General features: G+C 36.3%; 1 protein-coding gene across 1 annotated transcript in view; it reads left to right on the top strand.

Moving 5' to 3' along the window:
- The window catches only part of BIRC6 (baculoviral IAP repeat containing 6), a 159,039-nt gene that overhangs the window by 54,025 nt on the left and 79,272 nt on the right, over positions 1–25,742 (top strand). Inside the window, exons 34-53 of the mRNA XM_008643347.2 lie at positions 467–682; positions 1,067–1,250; positions 1,636–1,791; positions 2,140–2,273; positions 3,886–4,039; positions 4,820–4,936; positions 5,852–6,006; positions 7,165–7,291; positions 8,130–8,240; positions 10,771–10,904; positions 11,841–11,968; positions 14,073–14,635; positions 15,189–15,364; positions 15,896–15,992; positions 16,169–16,363; positions 18,287–18,487; positions 19,099–19,378; positions 21,473–21,729; positions 22,882–22,990; positions 23,490–23,711. Of these exons, the coding sequence (XP_008641569.1) occupies positions 467–682; positions 1,067–1,250; positions 1,636–1,791; positions 2,140–2,273; positions 3,886–4,039; positions 4,820–4,936; positions 5,852–6,006; positions 7,165–7,291; positions 8,130–8,240; positions 10,771–10,904; positions 11,841–11,968; positions 14,073–14,635; positions 15,189–15,364; positions 15,896–15,992; positions 16,169–16,363; positions 18,287–18,487; positions 19,099–19,378; positions 21,473–21,729; positions 22,882–22,990; positions 23,490–23,711 (3,716 nt within the window). The remainder of the gene's footprint in view (positions 1–466; positions 683–1,066; positions 1,251–1,635; positions 1,792–2,139; positions 2,274–3,885; positions 4,040–4,819; positions 4,937–5,851; positions 6,007–7,164; positions 7,292–8,129; positions 8,241–10,770; positions 10,905–11,840; positions 11,969–14,072; positions 14,636–15,188; positions 15,365–15,895; positions 15,993–16,168; positions 16,364–18,286; positions 18,488–19,098; positions 19,379–21,472; positions 21,730–22,881; positions 22,991–23,489; positions 23,712–25,742) is intronic.

Genomic DNA, 25,742 nt, shown 5'->3' with positions numbered 1-25,742 from the left:
ACTTTGTATCATGGCAGTATTAAGAAATTTAGAAATTATTGATGATTTATCTTAATGTGAAGAACTGAGAAGTGAGTGTTCTTGTAAGAGTAAATTTCCATATTGGCTGTTTTTATGTGCAGTTTGCTTTATGGTAACTGTAGCTTTATGTACAGGTGTGGAAAGATGAAAGAAACTTTGAAAATATGTGGTTTTAATATGTGTTATGGCATACATAAGGCTTAATTGGCACTTCTGCGGAACTGAATTTGATAATGTGTTTGTCATCTGAGATAACATGCTGCCAAAACAAATTCCTGCCAATAAAGCCTTAATTCCATTCCAGTTTCTCATACATTTTTAGACTTCCTTTTATTTTTTAAAGAAGTTTTACAGTCTCTGTTATTGCTGCCATACTGATTCATTGGGAAGAGATTTAGAGGTTAGTTTTAAACTGTAACTGTTGTTTCAAATTTAATTCCTGCAGCACTTCAAGGACTTAATACGCTTGCGTCGGACCGCAGAATGGCCTCGTTCTTCTTTAGATACAGAAGTATCAACAGCAAAGGAAACTCCAGAAATTGAACCGCTTCCCTTTACGCTGGCACATGAACGTTGTATTTCTGTAGTGCAAAAGCTGGCACTCTTTCTCTTGTCCATGGACTTTACTTGTCATGCAGATTTACTTCTTTTTGTTTGTAAGGTAAACAGGATATGGAACATCACTAGGTGACTGCAGTAGCAACCACATTAAATTAGCTTTCTATTACTACTTTTTTGCATGTTTGATGGTAAAAATCAGCTGCAGCACTAGAATTCCTAATAATTTCTGGTGGGGTTGTTTTTCTGATCTGTCACTTTTTGTGTAACTTACAATATGATGGCTTCAAAATTGCATGGAAAAATTAACTTAAAAAAAAAATCATATAATTACACTCACAAAATTCTAAAGTGTGAGCTGGTGAAAATATCTAATTTACTTGTAAGCCAAATCTAATAATCATAGAAAATAAAACTATTACATACTTTCGTAGGTTTAACTATGAATAGGCATATATTTGGTTTATTTCTTTTTTCTTTTTAATAGGTTCTTGCTAGAATTGCAAATGCTACAAGACCAACAATTCATTTATGTGAGATTGTAAATGAGACTCAGTTAGAACGATTATTGCTGCTTCTTGTTGGAACTGACTTTAACAGAGGAGACATCTCTTGGGGAGGAGCATGGGCTCAGTATTCTCTGACCTGTATGCTACAGGATATTCTAGCAGGTTTGTTTTAAGTTTGTATTCTTCAGAAGGTATCTCATGCTGGAATCTTTCTTCCTTTAATATTTTGGGGGGGGGTGGTTATCACTATGTTAGAATCTGCTGACACAATCGAAATTGTAAAAAAACCCAAACAAATCATAACATTTAGGGTAGTGCATAAAAATGCAATGTAAAATTACAATTACAGTGACTTGTGCATTGAAAAGTTAATATTTATATGACCCTGATTATTTGAAAATTATTCAAAACACTTTCCCTTGGAGAAATAGTTCCCAGAGAATTTAGAGTTAGGTACAAAAAATGGCAGTTGGCTTAGACACTGGGATGTTAATTTGTAGCGGGAATAAAGCTTGAAATGAAGTTGTCTGCTTAATTTAATACGTAGGAGAGTTGTTGGCACCTATAGCAGCTGAAGCTATGGAAGAGAGTGCTTTGGGAGAAGATGCTGGAGCTTCGGCTGGAGATTCTGATGACTCTCTCCAGCAGTCCACAGTTCAGTTAGTGGAAACCATAGATGAGCCTTTGACACATGACATCACAGGTAAATAATTCCATAATTTTGTATATGTGTATTTATTGAAAAGAGTAAAAAAAATTTTACTCATCTATCAAGGTATCAGTAGAAGACTTTTTGGTGATAAATAGTATAAATAGTTTCTGAAAATGAAAGAACGCAGATTATGAGTAATTCTTCCAGTTAGTTTTACATCTGACAAGTAAGAAATGGTTGTTTTTCCTATTATTTTTAAAAAGGCAACTTGATTGCATATTTTAATGTTTTCCACAAAATTGTAATACTAAAAAGCTTAAAATTACCTATTAAGTGTATTATACATCCTTGTTTTATAATTTTTACTTGCTAGTGTTAATACTCTTTCAATGATTTAAGGTGCTCCACCCTTGTCATCATTGGAAAAAGACAAGGACATTGATCTTGAATTACTGCAAGACCTGATGGAAGTTGATATTGATCCTTTGGATATTGATTTGGAAAAAGATCCCCTTGCAGCCAAAGTCTTCAAGGTATGTCACACCTAAATTTTCAGGATAACCCTTACATGAGAGAGAGTGAAATCCTTACTCTCTTACACTTCTTCAGTAGTGGTATTTGATGTCTTAGACCTGCATCTAGTTTTTTAGAATGTTTTATGTGGAATGACAGGAAAGAATGTAAATATTCACATCTCGGTTGACCACAAAATATTTTGCTTTTGCATGAAGATACTTGTGTAAACAAGAGGTTCTGAGTTTACTCACACTTCAGCACGTGTTAAAGGCAACAAAAGCATAATAGAAAAATAAGATCTAGTCTTGCCTTTTTTATTTAGATTAGAGCATCATTTCTGTAACTGACCTTAAGATGAGTTTATACTGTTAGCATTGTGCTTAAATAAAGAAGCCAGCAGTAGGTAGTGCTCAAATTGGCTTCAGACTATGAAGAGAAGCAACTCACTTCAAAATTTGTTTCACTGGGGAACAAGGAAATTACTAAGTACTTTTATACTTAAAATGAAGTATATACTTAAGAATATACTTAAAATAAACATATCAGGGGTAGTACAATTACATTTAGATGTAATAGTATATATATTGTCAATGTGTATGAAAAACCAAAAATATTTGGGCTTTAAAGAAACCCACTGTTCATAATGATATATTGAGTCTCTTGTCGTTCATAAGGACGACATTTGGAGTTTTTCCATGCCTGTCTCTGTTGACTTAAACCTCTCATTTGAATTAACTTAAATTATCTGTTTCACCTCTTGCTCAGAAAACACTTATTTTTTCTGTATTCCCTCATATGTCCTTCCACCGATTACCTATCATGTAAAGATTTTTTCTTTAAATCTCAGTCTACCACCAAAAATTACACATATTGCTGAATTTCTGTGTTACTGATGTTTCCTGCCTTCTTTATTCTCCTATCATGTCATGTGGCTGTACTCTTTAGTCAACTTTATCCAAGATACCTTCATCATCTTCTTACCTGCTTTGATGTCCACTAACAAACAGCCATAAAACCACTTCTTTATTCTTAATCCTTCTTAATACTTGCTTCCATATCTGTAAAATGACAGTTGGTATTGGATCTCGCCATTAAAAAGACCAGCATATGTAAATTGCCTTCATACAGTGTAACATTATTTTTTTTCCTTGTGATCCATGTGCTTTCTTAGCATCTAAAATTATGACAGAAGTAGAGATTATTTAACTGTTTCTTTTTCAGAGCCCAGTACAAATAGTCACTGAGCCTCACTGAGGCTTCAAGGTATATGAATAGTATAGTTGTACAGTATTCTGTCTTGATAAATAACTCCTCAAAATATCTGTGTAATATTCTACTTCCAAATTTACAATATGGTACAAATGTGTGAAGAAAAACTGAAAATAACGTTTTAAAATTGGCTTCTTGAATCTGAGGCAGCTAACAACATAGCTGGATTGTGACAATCACTAAAGATTCAGTAGCTTACACTGCAATAAGAACTGAAGCAATTTTCTAAAGCTATTGGAACCAATCTTCTGGTTTTAATTTTTTTTTAACTTCAGAGTTTGTTGTTAGTCATTAAAGGCTTTTGGCAATCTAAAGACTTGATGTTTATTGTTTTCCCTTGGGTTTTTTTTGTTTTTTAAGCCTATAAGCAGCACATGGTATGATTACTGGGGAGCTGAATATGGCACCTACAATTACAATCCTTACATTGGTGGTGTTGGAATTCCAGTTGCAAAACCACCCGTAACTACAGAGAAAAATGGATCACAAACTGTCAGCATATCAGTCTCTCAAGGTAAGCAATGAATTAAAGTTCTGTTTGGGGCCTCGTTTCTGTAATACTGTATTTGACACCTTAGCACAAGAAACTATTTTAGCAGTATCTATGTATTTTAAGGGGAAAGAATTACATTTTATATATGCCACAATTTTTTTCCTGTGGTAACCGAGAGAATATAATGTGAAACTTACATTTTAAAAAGCCCAGCATAGCAGAAAATCTTATTTTCTAACATTTTGGAATGCACTTATAGGCAGTTTTAAATCTTTCCTATTTTCTCAGGAAATTTTGGAAGCTCTTTTCTAGTTGGCTGTACCCCAAAGCAGTGAAGTCGCACACTTGTTTCATTTGTAGGAGTACTTCTGAACTGGGTGATAGATTTTTCTTCTGCCACACTGGGAAAAAACAACTTTTTGGTTCTTGTTTGAGAGCTGTTGCCTTAGGAAGAAATTACTTGAACGTGTGCAGATTGTCATGTGTGACAGTAAAGAGACTGCGAGAAGAAATATTGGTGTGTTTCACAAAAATACAGTATTTTAATAGTTACATATTTCAGGTCTGTAAGAATGTTACAGAAAGTTAGAGGAGCAAATTAAAGGTGAGATTAGCTCAGTTGTTCAGAGCGCGATGCTGATAACACCAGGGTTATGGGTCCAATCCCCATATGGGCTATTCTCTTAGGAGCTGGACTTGATGATCCTTGTGGGTCCCCTCCAACTCAGAATATTCTGTGATTCTGTAATTATGTGTGTCCTTGATATAACTCAGTTTTACCTTGTTTGTTGCCTTCTACAGCTTTAGATGCACGTTTAGAAGTTGGACTTGAGCAGCAGGCTGAGCTGATGCTGAAAATGATGTCCACACTGGAGGCTGATTCCATTCTACAAGCATTAACAAACACATCTCCTACATGTAACTACATGTTGTCAAATCATTCTCTTCACATAATGATCAGGATGCTTTGAAATTTGTAGTAATGTTTTCTGCAGTCACTTAGTAGCTTAGAAAAAGTTACATTTTGCTTGAATTTTCTTCTTAGGCTGAACTTTAGAGAGTTCTTTATTCAGATTTTTGAATAACTAACATGCCTGTATTTAAGACACTTTTTGAAACTGTCAAGTATGCATGTGGATTATGCTACAGTGGAGGGAAGGTTTTCATTTTTTGGCCTAGGTGCAAGTGAACATTAAGCTTCCTATGTGAAGCTGCATTCTTGGTGTTTGAAGGCTGCTTTGCATTTGACAGTTACACCTACTGAGTGATGAAATATAATTTTGAACTCAGCTGTTCAGTGAGCTTTATGTTATAAAAATGCTCATAGAGTGGTTTACTTTTGAACCTTTTTCAGTGAGTTGTGCTGCCCATCTTGTTAAAATGTGTTTCTTTGTAGCCCTCTGGGTACCTTAATATGGATGCAGTCATTGGTTGTATATCTAGTGATGGAGTAGGTTTAGTGACATCTTCAGACTTCACTCTCTGCAAGTTCATTATTATCTGCAACAGTTGTACCATAACGAGTGAAAGAGATGTTCCAATTGTTTGTCTTACTATTGTGTTACCAGGACACTGCTGTAATAGCTGTGAAAATTTGTGTGGACTCAGTTCCAAATAGGTTTTGTGAAGATGGAAATGTCTGATATTCAAGTATGCCACTACTATGGTAGTCAGTAGTCCAATTCAGCTGAGCGCTACATTGAAGATGTTCTTGTAAATTATAAAAAAGTGTCCTTTGCTTAAGTATAAAATGCAAGGAAATAATTATGAAATTACTTCTGACAACTTTTCAAAGTAATGCATGGGGGGATGGTACCCTGTTTTGTTTTCTAGTGACGCAGTCTCCCAGTGGCACAGATGATTCATTGCTGAGGGGATTACATGCTGCTAACCAAAATGCCCAGCTGATTGTGCAGTTGTCATCTATACCTATGCTGAGTGCATGCTTCAACAAACTCTTTTCCATGCTACAAGTCCACCATGTTCAGGTATAGAATTTTGAACCTTAAAATGTTCTGATAGTACTTGTCTCTAAATTTAAGAGTTGTTTTCCTATGCTTCTTGCTACTTAGGATTCAGGTAATCTGTTATGTTATGTGCTTTATTGCTTATGAATCTGTCAAGGACAATACCAATAATAATCAAGCTGCTGAAAGCTTTTGTCAGAGAAGACATTGTTTGTTACAGTGGAAAGCTGGTATACATTTTCATATTTAAAAACAAGTTTGTATGTTCACTTAGTGATAATTGTTAGCTTATTAACAAAAAATGTCACTAAGTAACACTTAATGACAAATGGAGATTTGTAGAGGTTTTCAAAACCCAGCGGAATAAACCCCCACATGACCAAGTCTGATGTCTTCTTTGGTCTTTGAGCAGATTGTGTTGGATAACTTGCAAAGGTCCCTTCCAATCTGAATTATCCAATGATCCTGTATGTTAAATTTAAAAGTTTGCTTTTTGAAAAGTCATTGGTTTAGCAATGCTTTTCTAGATTCATACAAAGGAATGTCGTGTGTGCAGTATATATATGTGATTAGATGCCTGCCTGCCTCTTGGTATTTTGATAGAGTGGCTGGCTCAATCCCTCAGTTGTTCTTTAAATATCTCATCTAAAATACAGTTTGTCATGTAAACATCCTTGATGCTTCCCCAGAATATCTAAAGAGTTATTCTCCTCAGAGGAATTATTCAATTTAAGCATCAGTGTCTCTGAGATTTCCCATTAGATAAATGGGCCTTTCGAATAATTTTGGTTGACTGGGAAACACCACTTTAATAGCATTCCAAAAGCTTACAGGTAAACCTACGTGTACATGTTACAGGTATAAGGTTATGATAAAGATATTTCTGAACAGTGTGTAAAGCTGCATTTTCTTAACACAAGTTTGAAGAAACTTCTTAAGAGAAATTATTTGGAAGAAATAAATTGCAAAAACATAGGAGAAGCATTTGTTAGTTAGGCTGAATTTGCCTTGAATATTATGTTTAGCAGAATTTTCAAATCCAGTAAAGGAGAGGGAATGTGTGTGTGTGTTATCGGTGAAAAAGCAGCAGCTGAGAATGTAGATCAGGCTTTTGAATTTAAAACTTTGATGCTCTGGGGTTCTGAGTTTGGATTCATAGTGGTTTTTTTTCCCTTTCAGCTTGAATCCCTATTGCAGCTATGGCTCACATTAAGCCTGAATTCCAGCTCGTCTGGAAGTAAAGATAGTGGTGCTGATATTTTCCTTTATAATGCTAACCGAATACCTGTTGTTTCCCTGAACCAAGGTAAAATACATTAATTATAGGAAATAAGTTTGGGTTTGGTTTTTTTTTTTAAATACTCAATTTTTGCTAATAAGCAAAAAGTATTAAAGTAAGTATTTTTGATAAGATCAGTATTGAGATAATTTCTGTCTTCTTATTAGAGAACTCTTGGTCTCATTTTCCTCTTAAAGTGGAAAATGCTTTGCTAGTGTGTAACCGAGAGTTGACTCATTCAATTTTTATGAACTTATTGGAAATGAAATGGTAAAATTTGTAGTTCTTAACTCATAATTATTTCCAAGAGATTCATTAAAATACACTTCTTAGTCTGAGATGAACTGTGCAACTGTATGCACTTTTCTGACAAATTTCATCTCCTTTATACCATCCTATGATCCCTCCCTTACCAAAGGGGTCAGCAGAATGGGAAAGCTCTGTTACTGTTGAGCATCAGACTACTAATCTAGTACAAAGACATGCTGAATTGTTTTTCTTGCACTATATTATATAATTAAGAAAGTCTGTGGTATCTTGTGGTGGTAATCCAAAATGTTAACGCCCGATATAATGAACCTGTTACGCTGACTTCCATGAGAACATTTGAAATCAGTTTCTTTGCATCATTTTCTTTGAGATGTCATTGTCTGGGCACTGTAGAAAGTTCTGTGGGCCACTTTCTGGGAAGTGTTGTTGATGTTTCTTTTCCTAATTTACTGCAACAATGGTTGTCAAAGCAAAATGAATACAAGGAACAATAATACTAATAACAATAATCAATATAGCACCTTACAGTAAAAATGAGAAATTTATAGTAATACCCTGAAGATTAAAGCTTGGAAAAACCTTTTCTTCTTGACAGCCTCAGTAACTAGCTTCCTGTCAGTTCTGGCATGGTATCCTAATACTTTACTCCGAACGTGGTGCCTTGTGCTTCACAGCCTAACGCTCATGACAAATATGCAGCTTAACGGTAAGTTTGTTTGGTTGGTTTTCTTATGCTGACAGTTTTAGTGATGTACAAATGAGTGTTAATTCCATCAAAAGACTTCCAGAACATTCCTTTTGTCATATAAGTACTTTTGTTCTCCATTAACTTCAGGCGTTTCAAGGGTGATCTCCTTGAATTGCTTGTACCATGGGAAACAGAAATCCTTATGGTAAAAAAAATGTCATTATAAGTAGTTGTCAATGTCTTCCAAAAAACGTTTTAGAACTAGCTAATGATCCCTGAAAATTAGGTTTGCACTATGAGAAGGAGTAGCAGAGAGGAATGATTAAGTTGCTATGAGCAAGATTGTAGTTTTTCTGATGGAGTAGGAATACTTCGTAAATATGCAGGCACCAGTCACTGCTTATATTAAGCTATCTGAAAATAAGCCCCCAGAAGTTGAATCTATTAAAATAGAAATCCAGCCATTTCATTTCCCTATGCATACCAGTATATCTCACATTCTCTATATGCTCAATAACACACTAGAAATAATCTCACTTTGTGAATGAGATTTTGCCACAAGACTGATAGAAATTAAAGGAAGTGGTTTTTAAATATTGCCTATGAATCTCTTTTTCATATTGGCCATTTTAAATCACTGACTTTAAGATGCACTTTTTTCTTAAAATTTGTACTCTCTGTCCCCTTTCCGTGATGTTATATAGAAATCAGTCTCACAAAAATCTGCTGAAATTTTTGCCATCAGGTGAAGAAATAGAACTGCCAAAAACTAATGGAAGAGACTTATTATGCACAAACTGAGACTTCGCTCTTATTCTTAGTATTTGAGAATAGAACATGGCCTGATTTCTGGTACAACTGCTTTCAGTTAGCAAGCACATGTACTGTCAACTTTCCAGTTTGTGTCTGTAGATTGGAAAAATTTCCAAATTTATGCAGTGTGTATCACTGGGATGATATGTGAATATCTTGCAAGTGTTATGAGGCTCAGTGTTGTTCTCTGACACTGACAGGCAGCTGTGTGTTTGCAAAAGTTTTTTTAATAGTTGCCTGAGATCAGTAGGTGAATAAAAAGCTGCTCAGAAGCAACCCCTGTGGTTCATGGCAGGCACACTTGAACATATGAATGTGGTTGTGGATTTTTTGTATATAGGATTGTGAGTTGGAGTTGAGTTGGAAAGGGTTGGAGATGCAAGTGTCATGACCTGTCACTAAAGGCTGGGATACAGGTTCTTGTTAATAGATCTCGTGGGGTGGATTAGAGTGAAACACCACCAAATAATCACTGGTCATATATATATATATATAATACAAAGAGAGAGAGAGATATAGATATATACCTCTATGGCAGGTTTATTTTAGAACAATTTGGTTGCAATCGAAAGGAGATATGTAGCTGTTTTGGTTATTTTCTGTAGGAGTGAAACAATACGTAAGTATAAAGATACAACTTAGAAAAACATATAAGGAAAAAAAAGAAAGAGAAAGAAAGGATAAGATTAGATAGTGGAGAGGAAAGGTATCACCACCTGTGGATTCAGAGACAAGATTTGATTGTTGCAATTTAGATATCCATTGGTGGAATTGATGGTCACAATTTTGATCCATCAGGGATGGGGGAAACCTAGGAAACACAGAGTTCAATGGTTTAATATACATTCGAGTTCTGGTGGGAATGCCCACCTGATGCAACACTGGATCATGCACAATCCTCTGGTGGAAGGTCCCTGAGATGAGTCTGGGGCATTTTGGGGGTCTTTGATGGTTTGACACCACCTAAGACATGACAGGTGCCTCTTAAAGACAGCGTAGTTGAGTCAGTTATGCCTTATGAGAAGGGATGAACACCTTTAGGCCTACTTGTCAATGTCCCTATACCTCCCCGGGGGGGAGTTGTACACCTGAGCCAGTTGTGCAGGGGAGAACACTGGCATGATGACATTTATCAAAAGACATTATCCCACTTCCATGGCATCTGTTTCATAAAGTGTTTTGAACTGATTCAGTATACTACTGCTGCAAGAGTAAGACTTCACATGTAGTAAAGCTCATTCATTTGATCACTGAAGGGTGGTTTTTAATTCAAATTCTGGTGTTGAGAGTTCTTATCTGTTAAGCTCCCTACAGTTTTATTCTGAGAAGTCTTTGCATGTGCCAAGAACAAAAATACTGTGATTGTTTACAGCATAACAGAACACTTGGTCTGTCTGACAAACTAACAAATGCACTTAAGCCTTATTAAAGTCTTGGACTAACAAAAAGAGACAAATCAAAATGTCTGTATGTATTGCACCTACAAAATTAATCTCTATTTTCAGGAATAATGCCTTAGCAACCTTGGAGCACTGACTGGGCAGTTTTGGGGCTTTATATCTGTACTTACTGGAAAACTCAAAATTTTAGTCCTGAGTAAGGAGGTTTTGGTAGCTGATTTAGCTGAGAATATTTCTGCATCATGAAATAAATATAAGGGATTTGCACTATAGATATTTGATTTACGCTTAATGTTTAAGATTACACACTTAATTTTTATGTCTTTATTTTTAAGCTGGTCCAACCAGTGCCATTGGAGCTCAGGAAAGTACTGCCCAATTGTTGGTGTCAGACCCCAACCTCATTCATGTGTTAGTGAAATTTCTTTCTGGCACTAACCCTCATGGAATGAATCAACACAGTCCACAGGTAACAAGCAATTAAAATAAGAGAAAAACTGTTTGTAATAGGATTTCAAGACAGTTGACAGAAATATATGTTCATTCATAATGTATTATATCCTTGTCTTGTTTCTTCTTCTGGTCATAGTCTTAGTTGGTTCTGATGAGCAACCGTAGGGAAGTTCATGTTGTTGATACACTCAGTAGTGCTGGTATGTTTTTACAACTCTGGAGACTTGCCACAGGGAGAGGATGCCATATGTTAATGAAGTGTTCCATTCAGTTACTTTCCCAAAATCTTGTTGAGTTGGGATAAAAATGCCAATGAATGTTAAGTTTTAATATCTAAGAATTCTTGAATTTAAAATTACACTTTTCTGCGTGTTTCTGAATTCAAGTGGTATCTGCTGCCTCTCCTAATTTCAAGTTGTGTTTTCTTGGTTTTTGCAGTCTTTGAAATATCTGCAAATAGTGTTTAAAAAAAAGCCCAAGTGAACTTAATTGTATGTAGTATTTGACAGGAGTCTCAGTTTAGGAGACAGAAAACACCTGGTAGTTCCAGGGGTTTTTTTTCCAGCAAATTTTTCAGAAAATACATAGTCATTTCCAGAACTTTAACAGTGCACAGTGTCATTAAAGTACTTACATAAGTATGTAGTTTGTTAAAAACATTCAGATTAGCACAGAAATATATTCTGTATGGAGTATGGTTTGCATTACTGAAAAGAGAGTCTCAAGCTGAAAAACACGTTGTAGACAAAGAACTGAATTTCTTGCTTTTGACTCATGATTAGTAATAGAAAAACAAGTAATATAAATGGATAGATTAGCTCTGTAAAAATACTGTAAAAATTTTCAGAAAGCAAGGTAAGCTGTGCAATAATTTCCTATTCTTAGAAGATGTTAATGTTTTTGAGGACATTTCATTTATATATAGTACTTCCTAAAATGCCTTTTCTTCTAGGTTGGGCCAACAGCAACGCAAGCTATGCAAGAATTTCTTACTCGATTGCAAGTGCACCTTTCTTCAACTTGTCCTCAGATGTTCAGTGAATTTTTATTGAAATTAATACATATACTTTCAACAGAAAGGTAAATCTTACATGTTTTTTTATTTCATACCCTCCTTTTCTTTAAAATCTGTGTGATTGTGAATCACAACTAAGATGTGTGTATGCCTTGTCATACTGTCAAGTTGCGTGTCAGTGGAAACCGTCACTGTGGCTGCAGCAGTACCAGCAGGATCTGAGCTGCTCCTGGCACATGGAAAAGTGCATCTGGAATTCACACACAGCTGTCTGTATGAGGGACTGTCAACAGAACACTAAAATTTTGTACTGATTTTATTTAAACCTAGGATGTAGACTTGTTGAAGTAATTCCCTAAAGTAAAGACACTGTTGATGAGCTTACCTATTAAAAAAAGTATACTGAGAAGTCTGAGTTAATGAAAGATTCCAGAAATTATTCATAGATTGTGAAAATAGTAGGGATAGCTTTTCTCCATGGTAGGATGAAATATGAGATTGTATAATTCTGTTTATGCAATATATATATTTTATTGCTTTACCTTTGGTGGCTTTTTTTCTCTCCACACGACAGTGGAAAACATCCTCTGCCCCACTCTCCTGGGGCCTCTTGATGTCCACTAGTGTAGAGAAGTGTCTCTGGCCAGGAGAGAGATAAGAGCTTATGTCTTGTCTTTCACAGTTCTGCTTCCTCAAGGCAAAGCCAATGGGCACAAGACTCTGTATCCAGTGGTACACTGGAAATAAGGCAGTTGTTCAGTCTGAAGTACACTAGGAAGCATTTCTTTATGGTATTGACATTCTGCTCATCTCCAGACAAAGGCTTCATATAACTGGGGATGAGCTTCCTCAGTTCTGGGTTCCCAGTAGGTGGCACTTTGGTGTTATCTATTCTGTAATCTTACAGAAAATGGTTCCTGCCTTCTCTAAGAGATTTTACCTTTGTAACTTAAATTATAGCAGTGGTGTTTACCAGGTTATATTGATGATCAGTGATTTCAACGAGACGTCATAACACAATAAAACCATTGATTCACAGTGAACCTTGGAGTGTGTGTCTGCATGCCAGCATTTGTTTGAAATAAGCTAATTAGACCACTGAAAGGGTAGTTTTTGAAATGTGTTAGGGTGAGACTGAAATGCCATGAAATGGAAGCGAAGTACCAGAAAGGGATTTAGATGGTTATTTCTAAGAACACAGGTAATTACTGAATTGTACCGTGTCTGATGATAAGATTAATTGTGAAGAAAAGCAGTATTTTACTGTTAGAATTAATTAAATTTCAAATATTTTCTTCAGGGCTGTTTCTATAAACTGTTTTGTTCTCTATTTAATTTAAAAAGGATAAGATTAATCAAGGTGAAAAGATACAGAGAAGTATATGAAAATTCAGTAACCAGTACAAGTTTTATTTTAGATACTGATTCAAAAGGTTACTTTTTGTAGTCCACCACTATATGTGTAAAAACAATTGATAAAATAAACTTATCCCGAAGAGAAATCCTTCAAGCAGTCAACCTACAAGCACCAGCCTGTGATATTTTGAGTACCTTCTCATGGTCTTATGTATAAGTACTATTTAGATAGGTGAAACCTGACCATTCTTCTTTTTATCTCTGGGTGGGGAGTGGCATAGGCTAAACAAAAGGCCTATGGGAAGAAAAAATCCATCACAATTTCCTGTTACCAACTAAATAATCCTCGTGATATTAAAGTATTGTGTGACTGCTTCCCATGAGGTTTTCTTGCAAATGTAGGAAACTTTTCACCAAGAACTGAACAGGACTATTCAGTCTATATATAGACTCTTCCAAGTTTTTACCTACGAAATTAACCGAATTAAAAAAAAAGAAAGATTAATCCTAGCCTTTTTCAAATCTAACCTCTTAATCCTTAGTGGTATCAGGAAGGTGGTGGCATGAGCAGGTTCTACAGGCTGTTTAATAACCAGTGTATTAAAAAATTACAAAAGCTTGATGCAGGTGAAAGATTAGATTTTGCTGCAACATGCATTTCTGAAAATAGCTAGATTTTTATTTATTGGAAATCTGGTGTGCTTTTTGATTCTTAAAAATCAAGGAAAAAGCCATACTCAAACAGCCAAACCTGTTTAACTTGCAATCTCTCTCTTTTTTCTTTTCTTTTTTTCTTTTTTTTTTTTCTTTCAGGGGTGCTTTCCAGACAGGCCAGGGACCATTGGATGCTCAAGTGAAACTCCTGGAATTCACCCTGGAACAGAATTTTGAAGTTGTATCAGTTAGCACTATTTCTGCAGTAATCGAGTCTATAACCTTTCTTGTGCATCATTACATTACGTGTTCGGACAAAGTAATGTCTCGCAGTGGCTCAGACAGCTCTGTGGGTGCTCGAGCATGTTTTGGAGGGCTTTTTGCCAATATTATCCGTCCAGGTGATGCCAAAGCAGTTTGTGGAGAAATGACAAGGGATCAACTGATGTTTGATTTATTAAAGCTGATAAACATTTTAGTTCAGCTGCCACTTTCCAGTAACCGAGAATACAGTGCCCGTGTTCCAGTAGCAAGCAGTACTACAGACAGTGTGTCTGATGAGGAAAAGGTTTCAGGAGGCAAAGATGGCAATGGAAGCAACCCTAATACTCAAGGATCAACTGCATATGTGGCAGACTTGGTGTTAGCCAACCAACAAATTATGAGCCAGATTTTGTCTGCACTTGGCCAGTGTAACAGCAGTGCTATGGCAATGATTATTGGTAGGTATTTTTTGAGTAAGATGGAAGGTCTTTTGGGTGGTAAAACATCTAAAACTTCTGCAAACTCATAAGCCGGGTGTAGATGGGAAAGAATGTGTCACAGAGATGGCAGGAAAGAAGAGAAAAGAAGGTAAAGGGGAACAGATGCTTGAAAAAAAAATCCTAACGTGACGTGGAAGGCAGTAATTTGAAACCAAACAGCAATGTGTTTGGCATTTGAATTTGCTGAATCTCAGAATGCTTAATGTTAAAGGAACTATGGAGATTGTCTAGCTAGGAGTGATTCCAATCCTTGTAGTTACCCTATTTCCTTCACTAATTGCACTCTTTTTTATGGTCTAATTTGATTTAAATTTCCTGACTTCCTGGGTCAAGTCTTCGTATTTATACATATCTGGGAACACTAATTGTAATTCATGTGATCCTGAAAACTGGTCCATTTGTACTTTGTAAAAGTCATGTGAACATTTGAATATTCTTGAAATCTCTTATGTGCTGTTAATGGTTTGTTAGGTCTCAGTTTGTGACCTTTGAACTGTCTGTTTTCATTAAGGTGCAAGTGGCTTACATCTCACTAAACATGAGAACTTTCATGGTGGCTTAGATGCAATATCAGTTGGAGATGGGTTGTTCACTATCCTGACAACACTTAGTAAGAAAGCAACGACAGTTCAAGTGATGCTTCAGCCTATTCTTACCTACATGGCCTGTGGGTACATGGGAAGGCAGGTAAGTTCCCTTAGGCTTGCTGTCTTTCAAGGTAGTTGATTCTGTAATCAGTAATTAGGTCAGAAAACTCACCTAGTTTTATGTAAAAGAAATGTTAACATCTTTATGACCTTACTTCATTTGGGTACTGAGGTTAGGAAGCTGTTCTGTTGCCCATGGTAGAGGGAGAGTTTCTGTATGGACATTTTCACATTCGTGTAAGCATTCCTGGCTAAAGGCTTGAAGAGCGATGAGATAATTTATTATATGCAAGTGAGAAGCACATTTATTGCGGGTATTTTAATGCTCAGTACTCTTATTTCCCTTAAGCTGCTCACCCTGTGGGTTTGAGCTTGTCCATACCCCAAACACTTCTCTTATGTAAAGAACTGAACCATGTGGAACATGGTATTGCTGTATGGTGGCAACTGTGGTGGCATTTCCTCTCTGGTAGTTTTTCCTACTAAATGGGGAGGCTGCGAGCTGTTAGGTGAATTTCTACTGTACTGATTTTGTATGAAATTGTGTATTTCTTAATTGTTTTTCTGCTAGGGTTCTCTTGCCACGTGTCAGTTATCTGAGCCACTGCTCTGGTTCATTTTACGCGTGTTGGATACGAGTGAGGCTCTGAAGGCTTTCCACGATATGGGTAAGAATGTATTTTCTTTAGCCACATAAATAAAGGGTTTGGTTTAGATTTTTTTGGCACTTAGGGAATACATATATGTGTCTACAGGGGCCAATTTACTAAACAGGCCTTTGCTTGTGTGGAATCTCTTGTGTGCTTCTGAGGAGTATTTTTCTCTCTGCTCACATTATACACAGGGGGTGTTCAACTTATCTGTAACAACATGGTAACAAGCACAAGAGCTATTGTTAACACAGCAAGAAGCATGGTTTCAACTATTATGAAATTCCTGGATTCTGGTCCCACCAAAGCAACAGATAGCAGTTTGAAAGCCCGAGTGCTCGCTTCTGAGCCTGATAATGCAGAAGGAATTCACAATTTTGCACCTTTGGGTGAGTAATGCTTCTTTCTCTTAGATAAATGTCTGCTGGTCATTTGAATGTGTATCAAGTTCTTAGCAAAAAGTATTACAATAGTGTTGAATGTTCCAATACTACTAAGTCTTCTAATGAGAGGGATTGATGGTGTTTCAAGGTAATGTTGAGGGATGAGGTTAGTCCCCTCCACCACAGGTAATAAGATGATATGTGGACAGAGCAGAGAAGGAAGGGAAGTGATCTGGTAAAGTCATGCATCAAGGTGAGCCCCTTTCTCCTCCCCTAGGTCAGGGGATGCATGGTTCCAGCCCACCATCTGCCTTACACACGCTAAGACTCACTAACTTCTCTTAAGTCATATCAATTTTGATGGAGCTAATACAGAAGCATAGTGTGGTGGAATGATGGAGAATGAGCCTGAACTATGTGAAGCAGAGCTGAAGAAGCTGGAGCATAAGGCTGATATTAGTGATGGTGCACTCATATCTACTTCTGGCTGCTCTCATGTTGCCTGCATGAGCATTTGTTAGAATTCCAGTGCTGTTTTGATATCAATACAATGGCTGCCAGTTAACTAAAATGTGTTTTAAGAGGTAGTGGTACTGTAATGCCTTACAAAGGCTTTCCTTTGCAATTCTAGTGTCTTTGTTTTCTTTTGCTGCCCACTAGCCTACTGTAGTCCTTGAATGTATTCATACAGTTTGTCTCAGTGATGAGCAGGGAAAAAGAAAGGATTAATTTTAAAATTTCTGGAGAGATTTTTGGATGAGAGAGGAATCCATTCAGTCCTGCAATTCAAATTTAAGAGTGTCAAAAATAATGGCATTACAAAAGACAGTAAGAAGAGGTTTATTTGGTAGAGTAGGGGCAGAATAGGAGCCACTGGAATCTACTTTGCTCTTCACAAATTTCTAAAAGGTAAATTTAGGAATCCTGCAAATGTTGGCTCTTTTATTACTTTAAATAGTAAAAATCCTAAGCATGTGTGGTGGTAGGTTCCTTCCTACCTTATCTCCCAGCTTACACAGTGCTGCAATTCTTGATGTTCTGCCATGAGTGCATCTCTCTTAGTATTTAACTTTCAGTCAGGAGTGTGCTTTTGAAATTAACCTTCTGTTTACCCTCACTTAGTACATTCAGATTCCCATCATTTAGTAGTCTCTGTGGTACATTCTGATTCTCATCATGTGGTTATTATCTGAGATGAGCTTAATTCATTTGGGAGGAAAGTTTATTAAAAAATGTGTTCAGGAATTAATGTCCAGCTGCTGCTAGGCATTTAGTTGTGGGGTCAGGCTATAGCTGCTTTAAAGTAAAACACCACAAGTACCTGTAGTTTGGACCAGCTCAAATCTGCTCTTGTTATACCCTATAACTTGCTAAAGAAGACAGCCTAGATCTTCCTTCTTCATTATTACCTTATGCTAGGAGTGGAAAAAGAAGCAACTGCTGTGGTCAGGTTTTTTCTGATTCTGGTGTCTTTTTTAGAAAACGGTTTTCATGTGAAACCTTGTTAAAGAAAAAGGGTTGCAGAAGTTGCTTATAAAGTCATTTATGTTATTTTAGTATTTAAACCTTTAAAGGATGTAAACTGAATTAACTGAGTTCAAGTTCTAAGCATACTGTTCAAGCTGCACCTTTCTGTTGGGTTTGTTTTTTCATGTACTCTTGAGAGTAAGCTTAGAGTTTTGGTAGCAAGTGTCCCCTAGCAAATTTCAAGGGCATACATATGCATGTGGATGTGTAAACTGCCTATTCAAAACAGTCTCAAGTAAAAGAAAAATAACTCAGCAGTGGGCATTACACATGGGATATTATCGATAAAGCAAAAGAGAGGAGACAGAAAAAAAAAGGTGTTTTCCACAGTTCAGGTTGTAAATTAATCCAGGTTTTGTTAATAAACATTAATAATCAGTGTTAATGGTGCTGTTTCTGAAGGTTCAATCACCTCAAGCAGTCCCACTGCCCAGCCTGCTGAAGTGCTGTTGCAGGCTACTCCTCCCCACAGACGGGCTCGCTCTGCTGCATGGTCATACATATTTTTACCTGAGGAAGCTTGGTGTGACCTCACGATTCACCTTCCTGCAGCTGTGCTGCTCAAGGAGATCCACATCCAGCCTCACCTGGCCTCTCTGGCAAGTAAGTAGATTCACTGATGTTGATGCCAGTTCAAAAATTTGAAGGTTGGGATTTGGAAACAATGCAAAGAGTATAATCAGATGAACTAAAGCTGAGAGGTTGTTTGAGTAATGCCTGTAAAATAAGTTTGAAAAGCTTGCAAATTCTGCTTTCCTTGAGAATGGAAGGCCCTGCCTCTGCTTGGTTTCTAGTGTAGTAGGTGTTATGTGGCGTTCATGTTAAGCATGTCAAAAAACTTTGCCCAGTGAGAAAGTGATATTGGTCAAGCGTCTTCAGGCAAAATGCTTTTCTATGGTAGTTGGGAAAAAGCATGATATTTGCAGCTCTTATTGTTGTAGCCCTGATAAGGAAACTGTTTGCAGTGACAGGACTTTCCTTCATTTGAAATCTTTGAGATAAACTGTATATACCATGTATCAAAATGCTTGTGCATTTTAACATGTACCATCACCCAGGTCAAGTCCTTCAGCTGCAGTTCTGTAGTAGTGTCTGCCTGAGATCATTTCAGTCATTTTGTTCTCTGAATTTTAAGTGTTGAACATGTACTGCTGTTGAAGACAAACTAATAGAGACTTTAAAATAGTGTTAAACCTTCTTATCTTGCTCTGTAGCTTGCCCTTCATCAGTATCTGTTGAAATAAGCGCAGATGGTGTCAATATGTTACCTCTGTCAACTCCTGTTATCACGAGTGGTCTCACCTATATAAAAATCCAGCTGGTAAAAGCTGAAGTTGCCTCAGCTGTCTGCCTTCGTCTCCATCGTCCTCGGGATGCCAGTACCCTGGGCCTCTCTCAGATCAAACTGTTAGGCCTCACAGCCTTTGGAAACACCTCCTCTGCCACCGTCAATAATCCCTTCCTTCCCTCTGAGGATCAGGTCTCTAAAACGAGGTAAGGCTCTGGTGTCAGGGGACAGTTTGTGCCAGTTCCTGGTTTGGGGTTTTTTTTATGGGGTTTTCTTCTCTGAGTCAGATCTTTCAGTAGCAAACTCTTCCTTTTTTTTTTTTTTTTCCCCAATATGAAGGGAAATATAAGCAGTACTTCTCACTTCTTTAGTAGCATGCTTAGTCTGCATATCTAAAGGGAGTGCTTCATATCTGCAATGGTGAGAGAATACAAAGCACAGGAAAGCATTTAGAGTTGCATTTTGTGTTTTTAATGGGTAGGCAGTTGTCAAGAAAAACGGAGTGCCAAAATACTTCTTATCCTCATAGAAGTCAACGGAGTTACATAAGTATTGGAGCAGGAGTAGAAATAGAATAATGGAATGTTTTCTGGAAGTCATATCTAATATTGCTGTTTGCAAACATTTCAAAAATAGGAGCTGAATGTTGTTATGATTCTGGCATATCAGCAAGATTTCTTTTCAGACACTTTCATTTGGTTAGGTGACATGTTGAGTTTCTCACTCTTTAAAAATAAAAACAAATGAACGCGTAAGGATTTTTTTAAAAGTGTCAAAGTTTTCCAACTTCAAATTTAATTTACCAGATGGATTTTTGAGATTTTCTGTTCTTAAATTTAGCTTACTAAATTTTAAAAACTCATTAATTTTAAATATTTTATCTTTGAACCTTGATGTTTATAAATTTAAAGAGAGCATGGGAAAGTTTTAAGAACTTTTCTTTTGCAGGGAAAAATTTTGAGAGCATAAGTAAATTTAGAGAACATTAATATTTGCAGTGTATATTTAATAAAAACTGTAAAACTAAAGTTGGTTTTTGCTCCTGAATAGCAGTGAAGAAAATTATTATAGCCAACTTATACTATAATTTTACTTCAGAAAAGGTTATAATAAAGTGACACAAGAATAATCAGTATCTAAAGAAAGGAGGTGAGTGTATGTTCCTCATTTCCTGAAATGTTTTATTGTAGCTTTAAGCTTAATTTTTTAAGTATCTCAATAAAATAATGATAGTAATGCAACAGATATATTCAATAAACTTGCATAAATTTTTTTTAGGCATAACAGAGAACTTGCTCTCTTGTAGTTGATGAATCCAATTGATTTAGGAGCAAATGATTCCTAAAATAAAATTGTAAGCTCAATTTAAGATCTATATGCAAGTTTGCATTTTTTTTAAACTGTGGTAAAGGTTAGCTGTGGAAACAAGTTAACCTGCTAGTGTAGAACTTGTCAGTGAAAGATGCGATTTATTTCACATACAGCTTAGATTGCCATCTTGTTCATGATGCTAGTTTAAATAGTATTGTGGTGTATTTTATAAGTAAAGTCTAACTGATTTGTTTCCAAATTGATTCAATTACAATCGGTTTGCTTCTCAGGATTTTTTATTAGAAGGACTTCTGAATGATTTTGTCAAAGAATGAGAGACATGAGGGAAATGTAGTAGCTAACGTGTTTTTAATTTCTGTGCTTTTTCTGTATGCAATTTAAATGAGGTTCCCTAAAGTTCACTGTAGTTTATTGTAAACATGTATGATCCTGAAAGTTTGTAATGTCAGGGAAGTTGTGCAGGTGTATAATTTTAATGCCAACTACTGTTGCACCTTCACTCCTTTTGACGTAGAAAACACAACACACAAGCAAACAAAACCCAACAAAGAAAACCAAAGAAACCCAACAACCAATAAAACCCAAGCCCACCCTACACCCATTCCCCTGCATAAACACCTTCCCTTTCATCCCTCCCTCAGCAGGTTGGCCCTAGTGGAAGAAAACGCATGTGAACCGAGAAATCTTGAGAAACTTTAGTAATAAAAGTTGTAGGCTCTTAACTCTTCCTGCCCACACACCCTGCCTTCCTTGCAATCTTAATACAATGATTGCAACAGCATTACTGCTGCATATTACATTGCGGTCTGAAATTCAGTCATTTGCTTTGCTCAGATGATGTTTGATCATGTCACAGAAGTTTTCTGCAGTACTTGCCCTATAATCTAATACAGATAGTTGTGCTACAGATGAAAAATAATGTAATAAGAAAATAATACATCAGCTCATTTTTCTGTTTTCCTTTTCAGTATTGGATGGTTAAGATTATTGCACCACTGCCTCACTCACATAAGTGATTTGGAAGGAATGATGGCTAGTGCTGCAGCACCCACTGCTAATCTGTTGCAGACATGTGCTGCTTTACTAATGTCCCCTTACTGTGGGATGCATTCTCCAAACATTGAGGCTGTGCTTGTGAAAATTGGGCTTCAGTCCACCAGAATTGGCCTAAAATTGATTGACATTCTTCTAAGAAACTGCTCGGCATCAGGGAGTGATCCTGCAGGTGAGTGCAGTGTTTTTCTTTTCAGTTGTTGCTTAAAAGTATTGCTTGTATAAAAGTACAAATACAGTTTATTTGCATGTTGCTTTCTGATTCTGAATCTGGATTGACAGAACGTGCCATTGTGCTTTGATTGGCTTCTAAGTATCACAGTCTTTGTATGTGGGTAGTCCTACAACAGTAAAGCAGTGCAACCAGGGTTGTTTGGTTTTTCATAATCAGGTGAGTGTTTTGAAGAAACGGAGTAGGATGTACAGTGTATCCTAAACGTCTCTTGCTTTAGATATTGTGTCCAGATGTTTTAAAATAAAGAGTACTGCCACAAGTACTGTCAAGGAAAACCAATGCAGTATTTGGGCAGCAGTAGTCTGTAGGACAGTATGAATTCTGAGTAACACTAAGCACTGAAAATATTTTTTTCTGGAGGTGTATAATGAAGATACAACTATGTTCTATGTCCCACAGTGAAATTTTGCAGAAGCCATTCTGTTAATGCACTGGGGAATTTGTATTTATGGTTTCATACCACTTTGCTGTTTTGTAGCTTTTAAATGAAAGAAAGCAAATTAATTTTTTTCCTGTTTTGAGGCTGCTGACAGAAAACACTTTTTAAAATTGGCTTCCATGTCTTCTTTTGCCATGAGTTAGTGTTTCAGTGTAGACTGCTCAGGTTTGCTGGATTGTTGTTAGATAGGGGAGTACTTTCTGTCGGGGCAGAGGATGAAGCTGAATAGGAAATAACCTGTGAAGATCTTCAGATCTAATCCCATTTATGGAAATTGGAGTTAAATAAGCTTTAATTTTGAAATAAGTGTTTGCTTCTGTGAAGCAAGAGATTTGACAGCTCTGTTGGAATCAGTCATGTCTTTTTGGAATATGTTGAAGAAAACCCTGCTATGTAAACCTCTAAGTCCTCCATTCATCTGATGAACGTTGTAATGGCTTTTCCTTTCATAGTAAGGCTGAACATTGAACATACAAAATGCACAGTTTTGAGACAGTGGTGTGAATAAGAGTTTCATCCTTACGTTAATGGCAAAACTTAATTCAATGTTAATATTGCAATTCTGTAATAATGTCATTAGTACACTTAAAAAATACATATGTAAGTACTTCTATTATTTCCCCTCCCCTTTTTTTTTTGAATGCGGCAAGATCTGAATAGCCCTTTACTGTTTGGAAGATTAAATGGTCTCTCTTCTGACTCCACAATAGACATTCTTTATCAGCTTGGAACAACTCAAGACCCTGGAACAAAAGATAGGTAATGTTATTTGGGTTGTCATGTGGAAGCATATACAAATAGTAATCTGCTAAACAGTAGCTTGATATTAGTTCATAAAACCAAACATTTTTGAAATCTGTTTGTTATGAGATAGCATGAAAGTGCAGAAATCTGAAAAAGCTTTCTGTCCTAGCTCTTTGCATCCTTTCCAGGGAATGCTGTCCCTCTTTTTCTGCTCTTATAAATGTGATAAAACTTTGGTTTTTAGCTGACTTTCCTCTCAAATACTCAGAACTCAGATACCTGCTATATTTTCTTTTTCTGTAGAAGGTTCACATTTGGCTGTCCAAGATAAATTTTTTTAATTAATTTTTGCCGTGATCTAAGTCTTGAGAAAACAGGGATTGAGCTCACTCTTGAACTTTTCTTCCAAGGAAGAGATAAACGTGTAAATTAGATTACAATAAACCAGCAAGTTAATTGGATTCTGAGTGTTTCTTTGATCCTTTATAATGTGCAACATCATCTTGTCTTACAGAATTCAAGCATTGCTGAAATGGGTCAGTGATTCTGCAAGAGTTGCAGCTATGAAAAAAAGTGGCCGGGTCAGCTACATTTGTCCCAATAGCTCAACCAGAGAGTATGGGCTTCTGATGCCGTCTCCTTCCCACTTGCACTGCGTGGCAGCGATTCTGTGGCACAGTTACGAGTTGCTCGTTGAATACGATCTGCCAGCGTTGCTGGACAGGGAGCTCTTTGAGTAAGTAAAGCAAAGTTTTGCCCCTCATGATTTTTGTAACTAAACTGTTCACTGCCATAATACAACTTGAAGGGCATTGATTTTAAAATAGTAGTGGAAGGTCACATCCCTGGAGCTAACTGATAGAGTGGATACCTAATGATATCCAAACAGGTAGTTCTGTAGTTCTAAACTCAAAGCTGCCTTTCACATATTCCATGTATAGTTGTGTTTAAAGACCCAAAAATCTGAAATGAAACAGCAAATCCGTATATATACTTGCATATATGTGAAAGGTTAGCTGGTTCATGGTTTCGTTTGTGAGGTCTTGTAGTGGACTATTCTTGCTGAAATTGTTTGCAATAATTTTCACATTACTTCTAAGTGATCTTCATTAGGATGCTGTTATAGAAGCATTGTCTTATTTGTCACAGTGTCCAATATCTGTAACTGATAGCTGAGAGGTGAGAAGTGGGAGATGTTTGCTTGGAGTTTCCACTTCTGTTCTGGCCAGTCTGATCTGAAAGAAATGAAGGCACAAAATCTGGAGTGAATCTTAAGCTATGAATTTGCTTCATTTTGGTGCATTCTAAAGAGAAGTTTACCCTAAACACCAAATGTATACTCTTAGTGACTCACAAAATGGAAATACATGATCTAATATTTGCAATTTATGTTGCTTAACTATGTCTTCTGTTTAAACAAAACAAAAGAGAAGCCATATAACTTTGTTTCTCGAGTTTTATAGAAATATGGCTGTTAAATTACTGTATCTAGTATTAGTCAAGCATCTTTTATTTTTACTGTTGAATACAAATGCAGTTAATGAAGGGATCTTTGCACATGGTTTTGTTGTTGCTTTTAGAAAACCTTCATGTTTTTCCATGACCAGTCTCCTTTAGGTGTAGTCAAACATTCAGACTCCAGCAAGTGTGTAAGTTATGGTTACAGGTACAAGCATGTGGAGCTCTTATATATGTGCAACATTATGGTCTTTAGATACAGGACTACAAGCAAGACAATTTCCAAAGACACTTCAGTGATACTGTGATAAGGATAATTTTTAATTCAAAATGAGCTTGTTCATCTTGGGAATTGGTTTAAGGATTTTAAATTGCAGGTCAATTAGTCCTTTTAGCAGTACACTTTTAACAGAAATACATTTTCAGGATACATTTTAACATTTGAAAAGGAAAAACTCTAATAAAAATGGACTTTCAAATATGCACAGCCCAATTAGATTTATATAAAAGTGTGTTTCACAACTGAGTTTGTGTCTTTTGGAGGACAGTGAGTTGTTTTCATCACAGGGAGAAATGATAGAAATACTAATAAAACTTAAGTACCTAGTTTGAGTATGCATGTTACAATACAGCCCTGTTCCCCTACCTCCTGCCAGATATAAAGCTATAGCTCATATCAGCTACCATCTGGAGCAAATTATAAAATATATTCTTTAATAAATATAAAAGCATTTATGCTAGAGTTATATGGGTAAATAATTTTTCTATTAAAAATAACTTTCCATGTGTTTCCATAATCTCCTTTGATATTGTAACTTTTGAAATATTAATGGATTCTAGCTATAACTCCAAGTTTCTCCTTCATGTGATAAATCACTTTTTTCTTGGAAATATTTTCCCATCATCCCCATTTTCCATTTCAGTATTTTTGCTTTGGCCAATGGATGCTAATCCTGAGTTATTTTTAAATATGTATTTAGAAAAAAAACTTATTTTTCCTAGAGCATGAACTCATCCAGAAGATTTTGGCAGTTGGACTGTGTTAATATACAGTTGGAGAAGAGTTTTAGTGTAGCTTTATTGTATGTGGACTTTCGGAAATTGTGACTGTCTTTCCAGAAGTTATAGATCATTTAGTCATTGAGATGAGTTTTCTGTTGGGGAGGGGTTTTATCAACCATTCTCTTGACTGGTGATAAATCCAACTTTTGGTTAGACCCAGAGAGGTTCTTGAGTTCCTAGAGTGCCCTTAGACTACACATAGGGTCCATCCAAAAGAAGGAAAAACAATCCTTATCTTCAAATGGAA

This window comes from Corvus brachyrhynchos, unplaced genomic scaffold, assembly GCF_000691975.1.
Source record: "Corvus brachyrhynchos isolate BGI_N302 unplaced genomic scaffold, ASM69197v1 scaffold70, whole genome shotgun sequence".
NCBI lineage: Eukaryota > Metazoa > Chordata > Aves > Passeriformes > Corvidae > Corvus > Corvus brachyrhynchos.
This window is presented reverse-complemented; position numbering and strand designations above follow the sequence as displayed.